Raw genomic sequence first — 25097 nt, 5'->3', positions numbered from 1 at the left:
TACAAAATGTTGCATTTATATATTAGAAGTAGTTAGCAGACAATGTTTTAGGCGATCACAAGCATAATGAGATATGGTGCACATCATACTCAGTGCTACTGGTCTCCAGCCATGGATACACATGGAACTGAAGGAGCAGAAGGTAGCATAATATATGTGACTCTCATCATGCACTGACCCATAGCAAAGATACTGGTACCCAATAAAGGCACAAGATAAATATGTGAAGTTTCTCTGAAATAGCAATTTATTGTGTGTGCTGTGAAATCATGAAATGACTCTCCAGAACTCATAGTTTATGAAAATGCTTTGTATTTTCTGAAGTGGCGTTTCCCTTTAATGTGATTTATCCGAGACATACTCAGGAAGTAGATTTCTATATTTAAAACCTGATGATTTTAGGCGTTGTTAGATTCATAATCCACAGACGAGTCTCTCGGATCACCAGATTAGAAAGCTAAGGGCGAGTCTCTACTCTCTCTGATGTTATGTAGCAAGGTAAATATTCTAAATTATGTACAACCTCTTAAATCTCGCAACGCATCCAACGTTAAGTTGTCCTAAGCCGAGTCGATGTAAGATGAGTTAACATAAGAACATAGCTTACACACTATTCTAAACATCACCCATTCACTCTATATCGGCAGTAAAACTTTTTTATTTCCTTTCTCCAAAATATTCAAAAAAATACCTCTTATGAAGACATATTTCAATATTATCTTATCATTTACAATCAGAAAGGTCAACAACAAAAACTTTTATACATCGATTTCATTGTTTTGGGGATTCACTGTAATTACACAGTTTTATTTCGTAAATATTAACAATAAAGGTCTGTTTCTGAGCACACAGATTGGTTCTCAAGTTCTATTTCATTATTCTGAAGAAAAAAATCATTATGCAAGTCGTAATTTGAGAAGTTTGATGGACATTACCGGGAAAATATAGTATCATTTTTTGTTACGAATCATGGAAGAAGACGAGGTTTCCAGTAGGATACATTTGGGTGAAAAGTGTGATTTGGTATAGCTGTTTGCCTATGCACTGTGACCTGGTCCATACCATTTTCTCACAGGTGACGCAGACCAAGCATGCGTGCTACTTCTTTACTATAGCCAGAACACCTGGAGGTCTTGACTTTGTTACAAAGTTGTAGTCATGTATATACATAAATTAACAGTGAATTACGAATATGTAATTACTATAAACACATTCTAACACATAACTACGAATGATTTTGCATTCTTAAATCTGCATAATGTTGCAGCATATGGAGACCTTCCCTTTATACAGAATGGTATGTTCCAGTCATCACGTCCCCCAACCACACATTGGCAAGAGACTGACAGTCTATGTATGCACTGTTGTAAACCACAGCCTCTTTTTATGGCACTGTCTAAAATGCCATCAAGATTCGTTGGGTCAGCAGAAAATTATGCTTTGACTTGTGAGAATGCAGTCTACAGTGCTGCTGTTGGATGTGCTAACATCTAGTCTAGATCTAGCCGTAGTATCAAATCATCTCTTTATCACCGTCTAGCTCAGTGAGGAATCATGAACCAAAAGTTATTCACCAAATGAGTAATCCCCCAACGATTAGAATAATGTAAACAGTGTGTAAGTAGCATCCTGAGCTGACAAATATACCATATTTGGACATGACATAACTGCCCTAATAAACACTAACTTCATGAGGGACTGTGTTTTTGGTTAGAATTCTGTGATTGATTAACAAAGACATGATGTTAATGACTGTGTGGGTGGCTTCGGTAGAATTTGAAATTTCATTTCAGGACCTCACTGAGCTAGACATGAAGTGAGATCGTGAGATTTGATGTCGTGGATAACACTAGACTAGTTTTTAACACCCACAAAAGGCTATAGCTTCCAAAACCACACCACGATCAAGGTGTAAGGTTACTTGACCCCCAAACGGAGGTACAGACACAAAAAATACACATTCCTATTACAGAGTAAAGAGTAGAAATACAACATTTAGATAAACCCTGTCCGTTGAAAAAATTGCAGCACAAGTATTTCAAACGAACATTACGAGTATAGAAATGTTATTAATACTGTATTCATTATAAATACATTCCTCTTATCAAGTGTAAAAGTTCATTCTCTGATAGATTTATTTGTAACTATGGATATTCTTTGTTATTGGCAGCAATTGTAGGTACAGTCAGTCTTTCCTCTTCACATACACAAGTTTACACTTCTCATATATAATTTCAGTTTTGCACAAAGTGCGAAAATTCAAAATACTGATGATAGAATTATTGCCTTCCAAATTTCAGTAAATTGTACATATTATTGAGCAACACCCATGGACTAGTATGTATGGTTATTAAATTACATAACCTTTGACCTATGCCAAAGGTCAAATGAAGGGGTCAAAGGTTTGAAGATTACATTTGTTGATCTGGAGAGATATGCTTTCCTGCTTTGTCTTCCAGTAAAAATTTCACAGCAATTAGTAAGTAGCCGTGGCAAACTGTACTGTGGAGAAGTCAAGTTGACATGCTTCTTCCATACCTACTACATGTCAAATACATTTACATAAGGGTATGAAATACTGGGGTCAAAGGTCAATATAGTAAACTTTGAGGGCAGCAAATAATTTGGCTGAATTACTATGGATGTAAATCAGGATCCGTGATTGGAAATTTGAATATATCAAAAAACTGACATACAATAGTCTGTTTACATTGCGATCTGTGATTTTGCTACACTGTCTCTCTATTCACTTGTATTGCTATATCAACAGTGGTTGATCAATGTGGTTTGGATATTAACATACACTCAAACTGATTGGTTGGAAAAGATGCACTCAAATGATTGGTCACAATGGGGAGTGATAACATTGTCAGCTTAATTGCCTATATTCAAATGAATGTCATTATGTAAATGTACACTACTTGAAATGAACACATGATAAACATAATTTACATATGGCAAACATTATGCAAATACCTGCAAATAGGCATGCTGATAACTGCCACTCGGGGGTGGCTACATGAATCATTTGCCGTTTGCTTGCAATACGAATGATAAGAGAGAGAGTAATAGCAAAAACTCATTTTGCGATGTAAACAGGCAAGACACATAATGACATGACTGACTAATTATACAATTCAAAATAGATTGTTAAATTGGATTCCATGAGTACTGAGCTACAAACCAGGAATGAGAATAGAGGATGTTTATTCTATTGAGACACTTTTCACACTATTCAGACACAAGTGGCTGTAGTGTCCTTAATATGAAAACAGGCATGAGATGATGTAGTGTTTATAGTAAGGGCAAATACCTCAAGTCTGTAAGGTACACCATGATAGGGCGCCCTCACAGTCAACCCCTTTCTGGATGGAGCAGGCTGGTGAGGGAAGCAAACAGTAACACAGCATATCTTACAATCCACAAATACTCCTAAACAGAGTAAAAGTCTGTGAAACGTACAGGGCTTACAGATTGTACCGAGTTTCTACATTTCCAAATTTCAAATTACAATTAATTTTGACACGAGTTATCAAATGGCAGTCAAGTTGATCAATTTAATGTGACACAGTCACCGTTTTTAGTTAATTTTTGCTGTAAATATGCAACAGAGAAAGATTTGCAACCATACAAGGGGGGAATCTCAGCCATCGAATATCTTTGCAGGTACTTTTTATTACTCACCACTTTTCAGACTTCATTTTTCAAATAGTAACAGCAGTTTTGCTCAATTTTATCCCATCAGAATTTCTTATCAAATAAAAGCAAAAATCCTCCTGCCAGTTACACTTCTAGATTTTACAAAAAATAAAATAAAAAAGAATCACCCATGTTTGCCCTATAAACAATACACATTTCTCTAACATGTCTAAATCCAAACCAAGCGTAAGATGTTCAAACTGAACATTGTGGCACTTCTGTTAAGCGAAACAGCCGTTACAGCAAGTGATGAAAGGAGTGTCCACAACAACAAATTATTCGGTCTGTGTTCATTTGCATAATTTTAAATAATATCAATTTGAACATAATCAGTTCTTGACACTTCTGGGAAATAAGTGAACCATGAATGAATTTCCAATCAAAATGTACACTTGTAATGTTGCCTGGAGAAGTAAACAGACTTTGTAAAGGCATGATTTTGATTAATTCATTTATTTGTGACACTTTTTTTTATCGATTTGCAAATACAACAAGTAACACTGAAGTAAAGCACTTTCTTTGTGTGCTACAAGCATTTATATCATTCATATCAAGTATAAAAGTATACTGTTTCAATTGGTTTATTTACAAGCCTAGCATACGACCTTTCTAATGTGGTCAATTAGCAAATGAAACAGTATACCTGTGCACTTGACATGGAGGCTATAAACGAGGTATATCCAGAAAATGCTTTACTTTGGTATTATGGGTTGTAGAAAAACTGAAATCTCGTTATGACTGAGCTACTCAACTTTATGCTAATAAGTATATGTTAATCATTTCTCATGAATAATTTATATCACATTTCATATGGAAGGACACAGTCGTGATTCTGATAAAAGCGACGTTATGCAATCATACAAGATTTCAGTATTTTTTAATTCGCCAACCAATAAAAACATCAAAAATAAATAAAACAAATCAAAATCATGACTTTACCAGTCTAAAGTGAACTGATAAAACCGATATCAGACTTCTATACATTTGTGCTTCAAGATTAACCCTTCTCTTGCTCAATCCGGACGTTGGGGGCGCTAATTTGAAACTGAACCACTTCTACTATTAAATAGAGTATATATGAACTGTACATTTTAAGTGAAGGCATGCTTTTGGCCAGTTTGTGAAATTTCACTAATATTTTTCACCCCATTTTCAGCACTTGTAGTCATTGAAAATACTCTGCAATCAACACAGGCATAAAACCGAGTTTATATGTTTGTTTGTATTTCATTGTTTTTCTTCGGGGGGGGGGGGGGGGGGGGGGAGATTTAATCAGATTGTAAGATACGTCATGTTGTTCTGCCCTCACTGGTCTCCTCTGAAAGGGGTTGATGGATGTGTGAGGGCGCCCCGTCATGGTGTACCATACAGACTAGAGGATTCATTTCATACACTCAGCTTCTGCCACTTTTTAATAATTAGAACTATAATTTAATTTGTGGTAGAAGTTACACAGAAAAAAGACGCCGCCAATAAACATTCAAGAATTTCAACCAGATGGCAGTTACTGATTTGTCAACACTTGAAGAATCCTATTTATCGTTTTAGTAAGCTTGTCTACTCCAAATCAACAAAAATTATACATATGTGAAGCATGACATTTCAAAACTGACGATAGGTAAAAATTGTAATAAACCTGAAAAAATTTCGTGACAATTAATTTCGCTTACTTTGCTGGAAAACAAAAAAACGCAAAAAATAAGTTGCGACTAAAATGACATCCTTGTACATGAACACATTTATGTACCAATCTTTTCATTAATAAAAGTTAGTCATTGAGAACTACCTGAACCGAAGACTGTAAAATTGCAAAATTTTCTCGTGGTGAAATTATCAGTATTCTGGTCCACAAAGGGATGCTTTACCTGAGATTCTGTGCAGCCAATTTTTTTTGCAGTTTGACACATTGTATTGTCATAGAAATACTGTGTTGTATTGTTTGACAAAAACACACTTAGGTAAGACATCTCGGATGATATTTTTCTGGGTACAAGACCTTCAAGAACGATGTAAGAACATTTGTATAGACGATATCATTATCATACAAACAGTAATGAATACATGTACAGTTGGTACAGAGAATGTGGAGAGGCACAATGCAGGGCTCAAAGTTAACTTTTTTCTTTGGTAGTCCTAGAGGGCTACCAATTTCAGAAAGTGGTAGCCAAGGGATGGTGACCGAAAGTCCTATATTCCTGAACTGAAAACAGAGTTCCTCTAATAATGGCGTCATTAATACTTTCATGTCTGTAAATCTTCCATCCATGAAACTATTGCATAATCAGTAGTAGTCTGAGTGAGCTTACCAGCTGTAAATTATGGTAGCCCCATGACAAGAATTACTAGTCTGTGGACACAGGACAGTTGTTAATTTTGAGCACTGCAATGCAACATGGAACCACACAGTGACATCTTAGTGTCATACTAGATTGACAGTCAAATACACAAATGATGCACAAAAACTCACAAAAAGTATTATATTAAAGAAAATGCAACTCTACTAGCAGTAGTATATTACAGCATGTGAAAATGATGACATGTAAACAGGGCTGGACACACAAAAAATTACAAAACAACTTTTTGAAGGGACTTCACTAAATTAAGTAATACCATATGGATGGAGTATTTCCTATGTGTTGCAATGTAGTAGTTTAGTTAGGCAGACATTTACAGTCAAAGGCTGTCGTCAATCAAACACAAGTGACATTGTATTTCTTTGAAATAAGGGCTGACAAAACATCTGAATATACAACAAAAAAGAAGAAGAAATTTCAACACTCTGATTGGAATGATCAGTTAGTTCTTTGATCTCTTGGCTGGTGAGGCTGATGTGGAGTCTGGACTGACGGGTCGTTTCAGGACTTTCTCTGATTGACTGTTGCTTGAGACTCGGGGATGGAATTTCACAATCATACATGTCATGTTATCACACCCTGTACCGTCTCCCTTGGTGTCTGGTGCTAAACAGTGATCAAACATCTGCAAATAAAACATTCAAGAACATTCCTTGATATACACATCGATTGGTGTCATTTGTTATCAATGGCAGTAAGTCAGTACAATCTATCGGAGTTCCCAAGTCATTTGACAAGGTTCAATACCAGAGATTTTATTAAGATCAACAAGTAGGTAAAATCTACCTGAGTTTTACAAGCTCCCCATCAGAAGATTTCACTAAGGCTAGTTAAGTAGGTAAAATCTATCCACGTTCCCCAAAATAGTAACTCAGGGGTTCCCCCACCAATTTAAGGTACAAATATGGAAATCTAAGCAAGCTTGACCAGATTTGCACAGTATGAAGTGACTCTTGAGCTGTGCAACAGTATATAAATCAAAATAAATAAATAAACAAATAAATAAAAATAAATGTTGACTTTACCTCTTCACATATTGATGATAGCGATACTTCCTTTCCAGACTCTGAATGTGCTAGTCTTGTTTGTACAAAGTCTATCACTTCTTGACTACTCAACACATTCCTACAAAACAATAAAAAAAAAGAACAGAAGTTATAACAAAGTTAAAGGCCAGAGATTCAATCCCAGTTTCTCACATCAGGGTTATCGTATCAGTAACGATCACATCCAAATTTTAACCCAAATCCAGTCAGTGTCTTTAAGGGGCCATGTTTCAATTCCGAGTCATCGTATTAGTGTTATCTTATCAGTGAAGCCGTGACAATTATAATTCTTTTGTTCTTTTATACTTTGGGGTAATTTTAAAGCAATGTCAAGGCACAAATCAAGGTTAACAGCTACTAGACAAGTTCCAAGTATGTTTTTTTTTTACTTTAGACAAATTAGTTTCGAGTTGGACTTAAGTTTTTAGTCAATAATATACAGAGAAACATACTTGACGGCAATTTTCAAATAGAAATTCTTAAAGGACATTCATTATTTTAAAACTGGTTGTATAAATATGTGAATGGTCACACTTATGCTAAATAGCATTTTTGGAATACTGTACAAGTGTGTACACAATTTGTTAAGAGTTTTGGTCCATGTATTGCTAAAACTAGTTGTTACACCCCCGGGGCAATGCTGCTAACATTAAAAGTGACCAGAGGTCGCAGAGTACCAAACTCGTTCTTGAGGGCTTGCTGGAGATATACACCAGTGTTACTGTCATCCTTGGTTTTTGTTCGGCAATCTTCCGAGCACTGATTTACGTCTTGTTACAAGACTAATGTATTGCTAGTTTGTAAGACTTACCATATTCCATCGCACGCAACCACCATAAATTCATCATCTGGATTCAATGTTATAGTTTGAATATCTGGGTATGCTGTTATCATCTGTTCTTCCGCTGAAAGTGCCTCATTCTGCTTATAGCAATGATCACCTGAACAACACAGAAAAATTAAGAAACTTATATAGTACGTTACTGATGCAACAGAAATTGTTCCTAGAGGGTATACTAAGCTATTGATGTGACAGAAATTGTTCCTAGAGAGTATATTAACTTATTGATGTGACAGAAATTGTTCCTAGAGGGTATACTAAGTTATTGATGCAACAGAAATTGTTCCTAGAGGGTATACTAAGTTATTGATGTGAAAGAAATTGTTCCTAGAGAGTGTACTAAGTTATTGATGTCACAGAAATTGTTCCTAGAGGGTATACTAAGCTATTGATGTGACAGAAATTGTTCCTAGAGGGTATATTAACTTATTGATGTGGCAGAAATTGTTCCTAGAGGGTATACTTACATATTACTGTGGAAAGATCAGAAATTGAATCAGAATTTGCTCCTAGAGGGTTCATAGTCCTACCATATTGAAATGGCAAGATCAAACATTGTTCCTAGAGGGTATACTACTATATTGATAAAGCAAGATCAGAAATTGTTCCTAGAGGGTATACTACTATATTGATATAGCTAGATCAAACATTGTTCCTAGAGGGTATACTACTATATTGATAAAGCAAGATCAGACATTGCTCCTAGAGTGTATACTACTATATTGATATAGCTAGAGAAGGAATTGCTCCTAGAGGGTATAGTACTATATTAATATAACAAGATAAGAAATTGCTCCTAGAAAGTATACTCCTATATTAATATAGCTAGAGAAGGAATTGCTCCTAGATGGTATACTACTTGATATAGCAAGATCAGAAATTGCTCCTAGAGGGTTTACTCACCTATTGCTCTTGATAGATTCAGGCCACCATTGACTCTACCATCCATTGTAACTTTACCCCCTGCATTCTCAATACGTTCCCTTTCGGGCAAGTCTTCAGGTTTATGATCAATGGACATATCTACAGCTTTGCCACCCCTTGATACGATGCATCTTGAATCACCAGCGTTGGCTACAACTAACTCATTACCTCTCAGAAGTGCTACTACAGCTGTACATCCACTATCACTTCCTGGCTGTGAAACAAAACAAAAAAATCACAAATTTACATCACCAGGTGTCAATATACTGGAGTTGTCAGCATTTTCTAATATAATGAACTGATTAAGTTTTGTTCTTTGTGGTTGACAGACCTTCTCCTTTCCTCTCCAGAATTCATAATCATTTTTTTCATCTATTATGCAGTTTGTCTTCATCACCATTCAATGTCTTCTTTTTCGTAAATTATTTTGCCTTTTCTTTATTAAATTAACTTCACAGCTGATTTTACCTAAGGGACAGGAGTTCAGCTGCCTTCCATCTGTTTGTCAGATATACCATTTTTACATGTATTTATCGGTTACTTACATTGCAAACTTTGGCATACCTCGATTTTTTCACCTTTTTTTTCAAATTGATTGTAGTGCTTCTTGTACTAAAGGGATAAACATTTTAGCTGGATGCTAACATAGTCTCAAACCCCATCTGGTCAAACTGACTCAATCATGAACCAAAAGTTGTTCATGCCAATGAGTGAACCCTAACTGCTATAATGATGTAAACAGTGTATGAGTCCTGAGTTGACAAATATACCATATTTGGACAACCCCCCCCCCCCCCCCCCCCCCCCCCCCCAATAAATACGGACTTATTATTGGTCAGAATTCTGTGATTACCGTATTTGGACATTGCATAACTGCCCCCAATAAACACAAACATATTATAGTTTAGAATTCTGTGATTACCATATTTGGATATTACATAACTGCTCCCAATAAACACTAACTTATTATTGGTTAGAATTCTGTGATTACCATATTTGGACATTGCATAACTGCCCCCAATAAACACTAACTTACTATTGGTTAGAATTCTGTGATTACCATATTTGGATATTACATAACTGTCCCCAATACACACTTACCCATACCTTTGCAAAAACACTAGATACATACCTCCTCTTTATCTGTCACACCAAGCACTCTACCAACATCAACATCATCATCATTTTCTTCATCGTCGTCCTCTTCATCACTATCACTATCATCTTCATCCTCCTCATCTTCATCATCATCCTCATCTTCTTCATCCTCATCCTCATCTTCATCTTCTTCATCTTCATCAACCTCATCCTTGAACTCCGAGTCCTCATCTTCCTCATCAACATCTTTGTTAAACAAAACAACACGAGAAAATCATCGTCATCAGAAGATCATGTGACCAGAGACTCAGCCGAATATAAAAGCTTATGAACATGTAGAGAATTTCAAGAGCTGTGAAGTTCAAACTAGATTAGTATGAGAAAAGCACATTATGTACTAAACCACACGTAGAGTGTACACACAACTCTGGTAATCCAGCCTTCGTTTACAAAGATAGGTGCAAACTAAATCCATTGTTGTTCAATGTGGTAGATTACACAAGTGGTGATACAGGTTCCTCTGTTATACAATCTTAATCACTCTGTGATCAAGATAGTGTGTAAACATTGGAAGTACTAAAACAGTACACTGCAAATTTATAGAACTCTTGTCAATAAAATTCTGCAAGGCCTCACTACTACTATGCCAATTCAATAGCTTATCACTGTTGTATCAACATGTTGCAACAATAGTTTTAGTTTGTGTCTATCTTCAGTAAATGGAAGGCTCAACTACCAGAGTAATACATACTTCTGTGCAACAGGGTAACATGGAAACCTAGCCCTTCCTATACATGTCCTAATGGTGTTATGGTGAACTGAAAATTTCATTTCAAACCAAAACATTTGACAGTGTTCTCACTGAACAAAATACCAAGGGTGCTAGGTGCTAAACCCTCGTGGTAACTTCATATCAACATCCTCTTACATTGAGGGTTATATTCCAGACTACTTCACTTTATGGTAGAATGCCAGAACCCATTATTCACTCTCTCTCTCTTCCTTGTCACCAACTAGCAATACAGAAGGTGTTCAAGTTTTTGAGTCCTTTTGTGAACCCATTTTAATTTCAATATGGTATGTCATATGCAAGAGATCACTGAAAGGTCTACCTTTAATGAAATCGGTTAGATGCTCTCACCAGTCCTCAGGAGCATCGCTATTACTAGTAACTGTTTTTAAATTGAATGTACTGAGATCTACCACATAATTGTACTACAATATCCTTGTACTGTGGACCCTCATTGTCTACACAGGGTTAATAATTTGTTGAAGTGTTTAATACTGATGCTCCTTGTTATTGCGATGCCTCAGGGTATCACAGTAATACATCAACAAATGATTAGCCCATGTAGTCGATGAGGGCCCACAGTACAATTATGCAGTAGATATCGGAACATACAAAACAGCCCATTTAGTGATGCGATGCTCTGAGGTCTGTGAGATGTAGTGTTTTGCTAGAGTTTCGGAACCCCAGTAACAGAAAGTAGAAAGTCGGTAAAATTGGCATACATTGTATTATCCAATAAATTGTAGTATAATTTCAATGGGGAACCCCGGTAAAATAACTTTGGAACACAGGGAAATTTTGCCTGCTTAACACCCTTAACAAAAACACTGTGGCTAGTCTTTGTCTACCTAAGTCTGTAGATTCATCTATCTCAGTGATTTGATTAGCAATAGAATTTGAACTAGGTATCTCGGCTAAGTACATAAATTTCATCTCCAGAAGTACAGAGTTTATTACTGAACATAAAATTAGTCATCCCTCAGCTATGTTCAGAAATCATCACAAGTGGGAACACAGCTACATGAAGAAGGAAATGATAATAATTGCCTACAGGTTACCAATAATTATTGACTACCTGTAATATCCTGTGGTACTGTGATACTTTCAAATAACAATGTCAGTTTAAGTCTGATCACAAAACCTACAATTTTAATGCAAGTTTGATCATAAAAACTACCAACAGTATTTTTAAGGCATTTTGAGAAAAATCTGAAACTATTTGTACTCCCTACAGTAAAGTCAGAATTGTGGAGGGCGCCCTCTACTGGCAGAAATGAAAACATAATTTCTGCTCTTTCATTTCCCTCAAAAGGGGAAGGGATGACAAGAACTTCCCCAGTAACATATTTTACAGTCTACAGTAAACAAGTGACAGTGAAGGGAAAAATATAAGGAACCTTTTATTTGGAAACAAAAATATGACGAAAATATGTACATGTTACAGACCACGTCCCTTTAAGTATAAGTTATGATATGTATTTTCTCGAAGTACTCATCTTGGTGGGGGTCTCTGCATGGTGTAACATTTCACTGATGGGTCACAACATTTTACACACAAACACAGCTCTTGTTTATCAAAAGTAAACAAATGACGTCATTACAATCATCAAGTCCATGGGTAATGTTTTCAGCAGAAGCCTGTTTTTAGTGAGTTGTTACAGAATAGCAATGCTTATCACTTTTCAATGTAATCTAGATACAGAGTCCTGCTGTGTAGGTCACCACTGTTGTTGTTAGTTAGTGGTCATCAAAATGAAATCGGTGAAATACCATACCAACCTCATTTGAGCTGTAAATTTGTAACTGCAGAAAGAAAAGTTTTGACCAACAGAAAAACTGAAATAAGAGAACTTCTCTCATAGATTTATTCTTTAAGTACTTACCAACATCGCCATTTTCAACATCGCCTGATTGTCCTGCAATTCCCTCAGTGTCTTTTTCCACTGTCTTTTCTTTTGTGTTTTCAAGTTTATTTGAATCGCCACTTCCTGAGTGTGAATTGTTGCCATTACAAGTTTGTGTCTCTTCATTCTCGTTTGTTCCTGATTGGTCACTGTCTGATTTTGTTTGTTTGTTTTCACTTTCCTCTGAAACTGTTTGTTTGTTATTACTTTCCTTGTTTTGGCAGCTGTCCAACTTGTCCCCATTACTGCTGTCCTTTTCATGGGTTACTTGCCCTAGAGGGTTTATTCTGCTCTGTGTCTTTCTGATGACAGGGGACAGAATGTCTTCTGGTTTGACTTTTTTCCTGAGTGATTTGGTATTGGAATGGTCCTTGAGTTGTTGGCCATACTTGACAAGTAATTCTGCTAGAGGTAAGGTAGCTTCTTCGGCTAATAACGCTGCTTCTTCATCTTCTGGAAAAAGAAAATAATTTATCCACGATGAATAACAGTAAAATATGAATGCTGTATTCCACCTATTTACATATAGTAGTAGTGCTTTCTGAAAAAATGTATCACAATCCATATTATATTTGTTCCACTTTAGGTCACGGAACTTATTTGTCATGTTGTCAGTGTGCACAAAAGTTGAACTATCTGCAGTACACGTAAACTACACATTATCAATCAATCAATCAATCAACCAATCAATTAATCAAACAATCAACCAATCAATCACCCAAAAGAATTTCTGAAGCTCTAGACTAATTCCAAAACACACTTGTTCGGAGGCAATAACAGCATTAATCTATAGTACACTGAATGTTTCCTTAAACGCATGTCTTCAGCTCGTAGTTGAAAATGTCCAGATTTGCGGATGTACCAACTATATATAATTAAACATACCTTCAGGATCATGTTCTCCCATACTTCCTGCAAGCTGTTTGAGTTCACGGATAACATCTGCCTGAGTCAAAGTTGCATCAAATTCCATGAAGGCGTCTTGAAGTGCCTTGCCTAGAGAGCCTTCTTTGTAAGCTTTACTATTCAGTATAAAATCAGGTAAATGCTGGGCACAGTAGATGGCTACTTCAGCTCCTTCAGAAAAAAAAAATAACACATGAATATTAGTATTACAAGTAACACTGAAGTAAAGCACTTTCTCTATGTGCTACACCCATTTTGTAGCATTCATATCAAGTGTAAAAGCATACTGTTTCAATTGGTTTATTTACACGCCTGTAATGTGGCCTTTCTAATCTGGTCAATTAGCAAATGAAACAGTATACATTTATAGTTGATATGGATGCTATAAACAATTGTGGTACATAAAGGAAATGCTTTACTTTGGTGTTATGGGTTGTATGGATGCTATAAACGATTGTGGTACATAGAGAAAATGTTTTACTTTGGTGTTATGGGTTGTAATTGGGGATATATAACAACGTCTGTTGGTGCCAAGGTGTATATGATCAGTGTTTTAGCTAAGGTTAGGGAACCCTTGTAACAGAAAGGGAGGAAGGTGTAAAAATGGCAGTGTTTTCCCCATAGAGTCTATGGTAATTTTCTTTGGGAACCCAAGTAAAATGATATGGGAATCACATCATCCATCCTTATAAAAATAAATCCGATCACAGATGCAGTACAAAGTATTTTTACATTTAAAACATTTTAGATGGTTTTAGATCCCTTCTCGTAGTGATAGTCACAGTATAATGTTTATTGCGCCAACGATAAAATGTAGCGGTGTTAGTAAGATTTTAGTTGAGCTAGATGATATAATGTTGCAATGTAAAAATATTTAGTTAAGTCAAGCGATGTTTTGTTTTAGGCGTCATGAGTCTATTCATAAAACTTACCGCCATGACCATCATAGACACCAAACATGGCTGTGTCTTCATCAAGATTTAATATACAGTTATGGGCATCCTGCAGGACAAAACAAACAATATATTATTACATGTGTACCAGAGATTAGGACTAAAAAAAAGAATTGTTTCTGGTCAGAACATGTTGTCTAAGTGGTATGAAGACTACCAGAGATTAGTTGCGCGCGCATGCACACACACACACACACACACGCACATGCACACACACACACACACACACACACACACACACACACACACACACACAGTGGTATGTGTACAAGAGCAATACCAAATACAATATTGCATACATTTGTACCTGCATGCAAATAATATGTAAATGAAGGCACATTCATTCATTGTACATGGAATTATAAATTGGTAGTTTAAAAATGAAATTGAGCAGTTTATGCCCTCAGAATCACTGCTAACCTCGAGCTGCATCAGTCTTTGATATTCAATTCAGTACGAGTGTGTGTGTGGGGGGGGGGGGGAGGTGGGGGGTGGGGGTGGGGGGGGGGAGTGAGAAATTGCAGTTACTGAAGAACCTGTTTGATATGGTAGATCACACAAGCCTTGGAAGGGGTGGGGGTGGTTCTTCTGTCTCTGTTGTGTGAATCTAATCACCCTGTGATCAAGATAGTGTAAACATTGGAAGACCCAAAACACTACACTGCAAGTGCATGGAATAATGGAACTCTATCAAAAAATGTTACTGTAGTTTACTATATACGTTCTACAATCATTACAATCATAGAAACCGTCGACATGTATAGACCTACTAGAGTAGTAAAAAGCTGCCTGTATTGTCCTATGGACTGGTACATTTTAATGTGTTTGGGCCATTTGAAAATATTATAGCTTTCACAGACATCTCACTACTAAATAGTACTTAGCCTCTGGACCCCTAGACTATTCTGCTTACTGTAAAGGTGATCTAAGGTCACAACAGAACTGAGGGCGCTAGCTGTGACCAGACGGAGGTACTCATTAACCCGTGAGCGACCCCCAAAGCTCACATCCAAGGTCTTACCTACCAGACTAGTGAGATTATAATTAAACCGACTCCATTCAATATCTTCTACGGGGGGAACTTGGTCAAGTAAATCGTATCTGGGAGATGAAGTTCACAATGCATATATACAACAGGATGATTTTGTTGTCCAAAATAAAACTTTGAAAGGATATGCTGATAAAATTCCTCCAAGGTATGCTATGAGTCATAACCTTGTTGTCACAACACAAAGAAAGTGTTGAGCAAACAAATTATTCTGTACACTCAGACTTTAAGTCAAATCCAATTACATGATTTTGAAATGCATGCCTAGTAAATAGTATGAAAATAATGTATATACAATGTACACAATGAATTTATATTATACCAAGATCTGTTGTTTTGAAAGCATTAATATCTGTTGAAGTTTTATTGCCCAACTGACAGTGATACTACTTTGTGGTCAGAATGACGTAAAACTCACACTTTTGAAATCGAGTGTTTTGCATTGAAATCAACACATCAATGACATTCTCAATAAACAGCATTTTTTTCAAGGTCTCTAATTTTGATTGAAAGGAAAGTTGTCAATTCTGCTTCATTCTTCCTAATTCTGCTCCAGATATACACAAGAAACTATACATTTGAAAATAATCATACACTATACAAGAAAAGTACCTTGAAATATCAGTTGTATTGTTATTTGCAGAAATTTAACACATGAAGATCTTTAGCCTGCTTTTCTAGACCCATATTTTATAGACTGTACCATGTACTGTGAAACGAGTGGCATTCATGACAATATTTCAACTCACATTTTCTGAATGACAAAGACTGCATAAGTCGTCCCCCCCCCCCCCCCCCCCCGAATTGTTTCTGGTCAGTGCACACATCACTTAAATACCCCACATCAGTTTTTTGTGTATTTGTCCAGTCCATGCACTCTGCAGATCCATGGAGAAAGACAAAAATACCCCCCCCCCCACTTAAGTGAAGACAACTGCAGAGCCATTCATGAACAAGCAAATGACATCTGCCCCACATACACACTTGCTGTACAGTACTAAATACATGTAAAAAAAAAACCACAAAAAACAGGAACTGCCATAAATACTAGACTAAGTGACAGGTTTGTTGAGAATTAAACAAACAAACAAAATTGCATCATCACACAATTTGAAACAAACTATACTGACCAGAAACAATTCTTTTCTCTTTTTTTTGGCCTAATACTTTCTTTGAAAATAGCTGCCCTTTCGTTTCAAGGGCCAAGGTTTCTCACCTAAGTTCTGACATTAGCGTATTTATGGTATCAGTGGAGTTAATGGGATTACATAGGACATTCATTTTTCAGACAATTCTGTCTCTCAGTTGAAGCCAATTTTATGAGTCATTGACTCAGTGAGGTTAAAATAACAGAACACAAGTTTTTACACTTTCTCACACTTTGCTGAAAGTGATGTCAAATTAATTGGACACTTGTTTTTTTCACGACCCAGCTGATAGTATACTACATTTCTTCAATCAGGTCAAATCATTTTTTTTTTAAACTAATGCCCTCTATGGCAGAGTTAGGAAAAATAATGTCACTGATTGTACAATTATGACCCCCCCCCCCTAGCACATATCTGATCAAAAATTAAATTATTGTTTATTGCTGAAATTGGGAACACATGGTTCAAAGTTTCCATCTTTCTTTAATTGTGATTTCTAAGTTATTCATATTATTAATTATGAATGGAAAGTACTACTAATATACACTTGCTTTTTTTAAGTACTTCAAAAAAATTTAACCAATCAGGGTTATGATGACAAACATAGAATTTAGTATAAGCAACCTTACCCCAGGTGTGAACCTAAACCCACAGTATCCTTTCCAGTGTTTTTGCTAAGGGTGGTAAGTAGATAAAATCAACCGGGGTTCCCCCATGTCATTTTATCTGGGTTCCCAAACAAAATTGATAGAGTAGACTCTATGGGGAAACACTCCCATTTTTACCATTTTCTCCCTTTCTGTTATCAGGGTTCCCCAATGTTAGCAACAACACTACTGTACACTTTTATCTCCCTGACTAATCATGCAAGTGATAAAGTAAATCATATGCTGTGAAAGCACACTGAAGGAAGGCATACTCTTACAAATCTTGCCTAATTTGCACCGTCCCCTGTGGTTTTTTAAAAAATCTATTCAATAAATCCATTGAACTGCAACAACTGTAACAATACATCTAAGGTTCAAGCTATTCATACAATTTTCGGGAAACTTCATTTTCTGAAGTTTTGAAATGTAAACAAATAGAAGTACAAAGTTAATACGGAATACAGCACGACAAAACACAAACGTTATTGTACACCTTTCAAATTCCGCAGTTCCAAGTTCGTGAAAATTAAGTTTAAAAGTGTTTGTACAATGAAACGTAATCGCAACGCGTTTTACAAACACGAATATTTGTCGTAGCAGTTAATTGTTCATATTTCATTTACCTCTGAAGTTTTGACACCGTACAGTTCAAAATGGCGGCGTCAACAAATCTCGCCCACATGAATCATTGTATTGCCAACTGAACTGTGAGTGTACAGTCCCATCACCGTTCGATCAATTTGAGTTCCGGAGTAACATGCAATACTTAGGTTTATTTTCATACCATTCTCATACTTTGAAAGCATTTTCAAACAAAACAGATGACATAGTATATCATACACATAACACTAGTATAAACAGGAGATGTGTGAACATTACATTGACATGATAAAAGTGAATGACCGAAACTAGACCGAGCTGGAATTTCAGTTTTCCCTGAAAGTTTTTGAAACATTGGAAACGCCGGGTGACCACAACTTGCGGGTAAATCTCAGTACCTACAGCAAAACTAGTACCACTTATAATCTTACACGGTTTCGCAACAACGGTCTCCTTCCGGTTGACTCACACGTACACGAAACCTAATAATATGTCAACGTTACCTCCATTGACAATCGCCATCCTTGCATCGCCGACGCTCCGTAACTGAGTTTTTCTGTAGACTTATCGTCCGACAGCTTGTCTGTAACTGGGCTGGACAAATAGGCACCCATGGTTGATGGAATCGAAGCACTAAACTTGTCAAAAGTTGGCGAAAAGTGTTAAATAGACGGTTGAAATTGATAAGTTACCACGTGTGTTTTTAACGCCGACCTCTTTTATTCTTTCCGCCGCGTCTGAGCTGATCATGTGACACGTTGGATGACGTCACATGCACTCACACTTGACGGTTTCGCTTGAGGAGTTCCAGAAATATCCCCTTGTGATGACTCAAGGGTACTCCATAAAGTATCCAATCACAACCAAATAAAACATATGCTTGAAATATACAGTTATTATGTATATTGGTGAAACGACACTGGTGCATTCAATACAGTTGAACGTTTCTCGAGGTCACCAGTTGAGGGCGTTATGAACTAGGATCCGCCACTGCACCAACACCAACCATGTGCACCAACTGCACAAACCCACAGACAAATTAGACAACTCTTCTTGTCTGTGACAAACCGCAGCACAAACGGCGATGTATTCGCTGTTCTGCTCCACAGGGGCACGTATTATTGCTTAGATTGCCGTTTTTAAGGAAAATATCGTACGAATCCTGCTGCTACAAATGTATCAATCTCTATACTAGTAGAAATATTGTTTTCTCCTTACAGGTAGGAATATATAGTCAAAAGGTTGTTATATTTAGTCTGTAGACCTGGAAAACAACAATCTATGAAATATTACACGCCCCTATGTTCTGCCCCCCCCCCCGGCCATGTGCCAACTTTACATTATCACGTACAGGAAATATGTATCATATACTATAACAGGATAATAAAGTGTTTAAGACTTAACAGATGTCCAAATATTTAAGTTTCATTGAGTAGATCAAAGTGGCCCTCGGCGTAGTCTATCAGCTAGCCCTCGGATGTTCTTCCGATAAAATACGACACACAGCCGAACAACGCTATCGAGGATGGAACATTCGGGCAAGCCCTCACATGCGAACTTCGTTCGCTTATAGTTATAGCATCGAAAGAAAGCCCGAACGCCTCTAGCAGCAAGACTACCCTCGGCCCTCCTCCCGCCCCCCCCTACACTAATCCCTAAATTTGAACCCCTCCTCCCCGTTTTAAAAGCATGGATGCTACCATATGTGAAGAAGGATGCGAGTCACCAGAACCAATGGTAATAAGGACTCGATCCCACCACTGCCACCACATTCAGAATTTTAAATTCATCGGATGTTTCCCACTACCGCCTAGTCAAATTCGGGGGGGGGGGGGGCTACTCCCCTTTTGAGTCTACGTATATGTGCCGCCCTTTGAGGTGCGTTTTCGAGCTCTTGAGTCTGAAATGGGGTCTGGTTATGTTCGAACTGAAAAGTCTAAAATGGGGTCCACTTTGCATTATTTTTTATTTCGCTTGGTCAAAATTGTGGTCCATTGTCCTTTATCAAATCACTGATAACTGCCATTAATTGTCCCAAAATATTGCCTCCCGGCTAAGGAAAATGCATTTAGGTCTAAACTTTCATGTTTTAAAAAACTATAATGGTCTAAAATGAGGTATTGATTTTTGGTCAAAATGGGGCCTGGGGTTTCCAACACTGGCCACACCCCTACCAGAGATGGCTACAGGTACCACCCCCGGGTCAAATTGTGGCGGGAAGGCACGTAGTCTGCATTAAATCAATTCCCATGTTTGGATCTAATAAGCAGAGCTACGAAGGCCAGAACTCGCAAAGATTGGATGGATGGGCGCACTACCGTCATTGTTGGGATCGAGGTCAACACCCACACCCCCCCCCACACTATCCCCAATATTTTATAACACTTTCCCGCCTTCATTCATGTGGGACACTAGAACTTCTCTCATCGCGTCACAACCTACAGTTGTATGATCAGCTGCATGTTATCAGCAGAGAATGAATACAAACACAAAAACAATCATGTTGCAAGTTTTTTTGAAGACCACGGGGGCCTAATAGTACTTCCGAGACTATAGTATCTCCTCAGTGCAGCGGAGCAATAAATGATGAAATAATATCATTCATTTGTTCAAGTTTAACATTTTTCTATAGCTCTGCTAAGCAACCTTATTTCTTAAATAAATTTTGAATACTAATCCGAGCTGCGTTTAAATAAAACCAACACAAACTGGAACATCCCACTTAGTAAAGATATCGAGTAATGTAGGACCAGGGAAATTAGAATAGCACTGCTGATGTTTGATCTTTAAAAACTACTAGTAGCATGTATCGGGCAGATGGTACCGTCTGCTCCATACATACACACACAGTCAGTCAATGACAACATTCGTGAGATTTTTCTAACGTTAAATAAAGTGGTATAGATCATAAAGATATTTCAGTACGTTTCTCAATTTTCTTGGTTGTAGTTTCCAAGAAACAAAAAAAAAAACCAGTCCAACTAAGATCGACGCACGCCATAGTGTAACAGTGGTCGAAAGAACAAAATACCGCAGTACCATAATCTCTAATTATAAATGAAATGGACATGGTCGGGTAGAGCATGTGTACGGTTACTAAAGCAACGCTGTCAATATGCTCCCCAAAATAGGCTTTACCAACGCCGTCCCATTTTATATATGACTCATCAGTCAGTAGGGGTGTAGATGTTGTTCTAAACAGCCAAACGTCGACTCAAAAATTCACCTATGAATAAATTAGAAGATCATAACGTATTTAAGTGTAAAGTTACCTTAGTAAATGCAATGTATCAGACAGTCCGACTATAAATCATTTGTGGTGTCTTCAAATTTATCTCCTGTTACGGTAACCAACGAAACTCAACGCAAGGTATGTATAATAATCAAGTTCATGACTTTTTTATGGCGTTTCTAGGCAGCAGTTTGTTAGTCTCATCCCAAGACTCAGAAATCGTTAAAGGGAAGACCGATAAATCTTCGCCGAGGATGATGTTTGGTTCGCGTCACATAATTGTTATGTTAAACAAAGACTCATATTGGCTACAACTGTGTTTTTGTAATTAAGTTAATACCAATTTACGTGTTTGTTGTTGTTGTTGTTGTTGTTGTTGTTGTTGTTGTTGTTGTTGTTGTTGTTGTTTTGGTGGGATTTCGTTGGGAAGGGTTCAAAGTAACAATTTTAAGAATGCATTAGAATAAGACATCTCGTTGAATACATTAGATGAATACAACATTTTATACAACGATGGCAAGTCAACTATCGGCTATATACCTAAAACAGACACACATTGTGTCAATATAATGCAAGCTGAATGTAGAAATTGCTGTAATTCACTCACATATTCTCTGATAGCGAATTTTTTTCTCAAGTTGTTGCACAGTCCACTTAGTGTTAACATGTCACTATGATCTTGAATGACAATGGGCACTGCACATCATCCACATATAATAATGTAATCTATTAGAGTAACTGCAGCGTGTCTACTTTAGTTTTCTGATAGCTTGCTTTCCACGGCAGTAGTTCGCTTGAGTAGAGTAAAAACGTTGTTTCTATTCTTTTAAACAGAAAACAATGAAGTGCAACATCATCGTCGCTTTAATTTTGGCGAGTTTTGTGGTTTGTCAGCTGGTAGCAGTTGGCTATTGTATGGACTGGGAAGATGACTATGGTAGGTAGAATTATTTTTTTTCAGGGTCAAAAGTTAAATTAGCACAGATATACCAATCTTTCTCTCATATCAGTGATTAGATAAATATAAAAATGTGGAAAGAAAAGAACGAGTCGAGCGAAAGGGTAAACAGACAGACAGACAGACAGACAGACAGACAGACAGACAGACAGACAGACAGACAGACAGACAGACAGACAGACAGACAGACAGACAGACAGACAGACAGGCTGGCAGAGCTAGAGAGAGAGAGAAATTGACGCCTATAGGAAGACCGAGAACAGAGTTCATAATTTAGAGATGAATTCGTAGTCTACGTGACACGTTGCCATTCGAACTTTTCATTTTTTCGTTAAGTATAGTATTTAAATATAATCAAATATATATCATTTGTATGTTTTATTTCAAGATTTTGATGATGGAGATGGTGATTACTCGAGAAGAGGTATCCAAGAGCGAGGCATAGAAGACGAAACAGAGGCAGACTATTTGGTACATTTGGTACCCCGTGGACTGATTGGCAAAGTCGCCAAAAAAGTTGGCGGAAAAGTGAAGAGCAAAGTTGGCTAAAAATAGAAAGACAGTGTTTGACTGACATTTAGAGTAAGTACTAGTAGTTGATGTCAGAGTACTTGGACTTTTAAAACACAGTCGTTGATGGCGCTTTCGTAATCTATTATTATAGCGCCACCAACGACGATATATTTCAGTCTTGAGATGTGTTGAATTTGCTATACATTTTACTCTAGCTGTTTTAGGGATCTCTGTCTCTTAGTTTTTGTAGATAAAAAAGCAAGACGTATTTCATTAAAAAGATGGTTGGCATGGTTACGAAATGATCAATCTACCAACAACGAGTATTTGGAATGTTAAATTTCAACGTGCCTGTCATTATTCTATTTTATTTCCTCAAACTTATCTTTTTCATCTCTGTGTGTGTCCTGTTTTTAATTACTCCACTGAGCTGAAGTGAATCCAGTCAGGCTTTCTTGTTAGTCTGCTGTGCTGCCTGGTACGGCAAATGTTCACATTTGTATATATTTAGAAACGCAGAGCTTTTTATATTTTGTTCCTTTAGGAATATTCTTGATTTAGTAACCATAGAGATACACCTGTCATTTGGAAATTTAGGAGACTGTATCTTTTATAGTCAATGTGTAGATAATTTCATACCATCGCTATTACTAGCATCTGTAAATTGGCTGTATACATACAGTTCTACATTGGCGATTGTGTCTGTACGAATGTCTTGTCTTTTATATACTTTTGATGTTTGCCAGGTGCCAAGACAAATCTAATCTAATCTAATCTAATCTAATCTAATCTAATCTAATCTAATGTATTAACATTCCAACTAATAATATCATTGTTTTTCCTTTACTCTTCTACAGAACTGGAAATGTTGATATTGCTTGTTGCTATGGATACCGTACGACATAATTTTTATCGTCGACGTGTGCTGTCACATTTGCTCCATCTTCTTAATAGGTGAATCCGAAAAGAACACCTAAATGATTTTTTTTTCTTATGTGTGTAATTTCATTATGAAAAGGATGTCAAATAAAAAGATAGCGATTTGAACTCTGAACTCTGAACTGTGAACTGTGAACTCTGTCTGTCGCTGTAATGTGTGTAAACTTTAGCGAGGTTTCCATTGTGGTAATTTTTGAACCGAAAGTACGAACACAAACGCAAACCAGTATTATATAAACACAATTGTTTATATATCTAATAGCAGTCTATAAATACGCCGTGTCGGAGCGCCCTCACACATCGACCAATCCCCTTTAAATCAAACCGTTGAGGGCGTAGCGACACGACGTATATGGTGCGTTGCTTGTTCTGTGAGGACACGATAGTCCAGATATAACATTCTCTGAAATCTCAATTTTTTCATAGTTTTGAAATACTTAATGTCACTATTCCCATTATTTACAGTGTCTACTAAAGTCTCTATAACAAAGTCATGCTTTTCTTTGGCTGTAATTCTTACTATCATCAGTAAAGAGAAAACCAGATTATATCATTGCCACTTTTCTTGTAATTGGCCATTTCCATTAACTTCAGTGAACTCAATGAAAGGCACTTTCACCTTTTAATTTGCAACTTTGCTTATATGAAGTCATTTGACATTTTATCAAAGTCTCCGGTGTTAAATAAACGATTGAGAATATCTCTATCTATCTATCTATCTATCTATCTATCTATCTATCTATCTATCTATCTATCTATCTATCTATCTATCTATCTATCTATCTATCTATCTATCTATCTATCTATCTATCTATCTATCTATCCATCTATCCATCTATCCATCTAGCCATCTAGCCATCTATCCATCTATCTATCTATCTATCTATCTATCTATCTATCTATCTATCTATATATATATATATATATATATATATATATATATATATATCTATTTATCTATCTATTTAGCCATCAATCTGTCCGCCCGTCCGTCCGTCCGCCTGCCTGTCTGTCTGTCTGTCTGTCTGTCTGTCTGTCTGTCTGTCTGTCTGTCTGTCTGTCTGTCTGTCTGTCTGTCTGTCTGTCTGTCTGTCTGTCTGGCTGGCTGTCTGTCTGTCTGTCTGTCTGTCTGTCTGTCTGTCTAACAAGCTAGCCAACTATCCTTTCTCCTTTATTATTCTGATTGTGATACTCTGTGTGTCTGTCTGTCTGTCTGTCTGTTTCTGTGTCTATCCGTCCACCAATCTATCCATTAATACACCTGTCATTGTCCCATGTTGAAATGCCAAAATATTTTAAAAATAAATATTTATGTTTACAGTCTTTGTGCGATAACAACCCGAGTTACAAGCAAGTAAACACCAACTTCATCATATCTGTGATACATGCATTATTTTGAAATCAATAGAAATATATTTATATGTTCTCAGAACTTATCTATCTAGCTTACCTTCGCTATATATCGACAATAAACAGCCGTTAAATCTGAACACTTAC

The 25097-nt window shown here is 36.8% G+C and overlaps 1 protein-coding gene across 1 annotated transcript; it reads right to left on the bottom strand.

Annotated features, from left to right (window-relative positions):
• Positions 1-649: 649 nt before the first annotated feature.
• LOC144446038 (protein phosphatase 1G-like) lies at positions 650-18743 on the bottom strand. Its single transcript, XM_078135716.1, has 9 exons — positions 18462-18743; positions 14495-14564; positions 13542-13733; positions 12636-13109; positions 9997-10208; positions 8844-9078; positions 7911-8040; positions 7079-7178; positions 650-6678 (listed from the first exon to the last, which is right to left on the bottom strand). Exons 1-9 carry the CDS (start codon positions 18570-18572, stop codon positions 6496-6498), a joined length of 1707 nt encoding a protein of 568 aa, XP_077991842.1. The 5' UTR covers positions 18573-18743; the 3' UTR covers positions 650-6495.
• Between the last annotated feature and the right edge of the window lie 6354 nt (positions 18744-25097).

This window comes from Glandiceps talaboti, chromosome 14, assembly GCF_964340395.1.
Source record: "Glandiceps talaboti chromosome 14, keGlaTala1.1, whole genome shotgun sequence".
In the NCBI taxonomy this organism is placed as follows: domain Eukaryota; kingdom Metazoa; phylum Hemichordata; class Enteropneusta; family Spengelidae; genus Glandiceps; species Glandiceps talaboti.
The sequence above is the reverse complement of the archived record's forward strand: the minus strand, read 5'-3'. Positions and strand labels throughout refer to the sequence as shown.

Coding starts and splice junctions, on each gene's coding strand:
- LOC144446038 (XM_078135716.1), bottom strand. CDS start 18,572: ATGGGTGCCTATTTGTCCAGCCCAGTTACAGACAAGCTGTCGGACGAT. Junction 10,209..12,635: donor TGTTGAAAATGGCGATGTTG/GTAAGTACTTAA, acceptor TGTTTAACAAAG/ATGTTGATGAGGAAGATGAG. Junction 9,079..9,996: donor GTGTGACAGATAAAGAGGAG/GTATGTATCTAG, acceptor TTTGTTTCACAG/CCAGGAAGTGATAGTGGATG.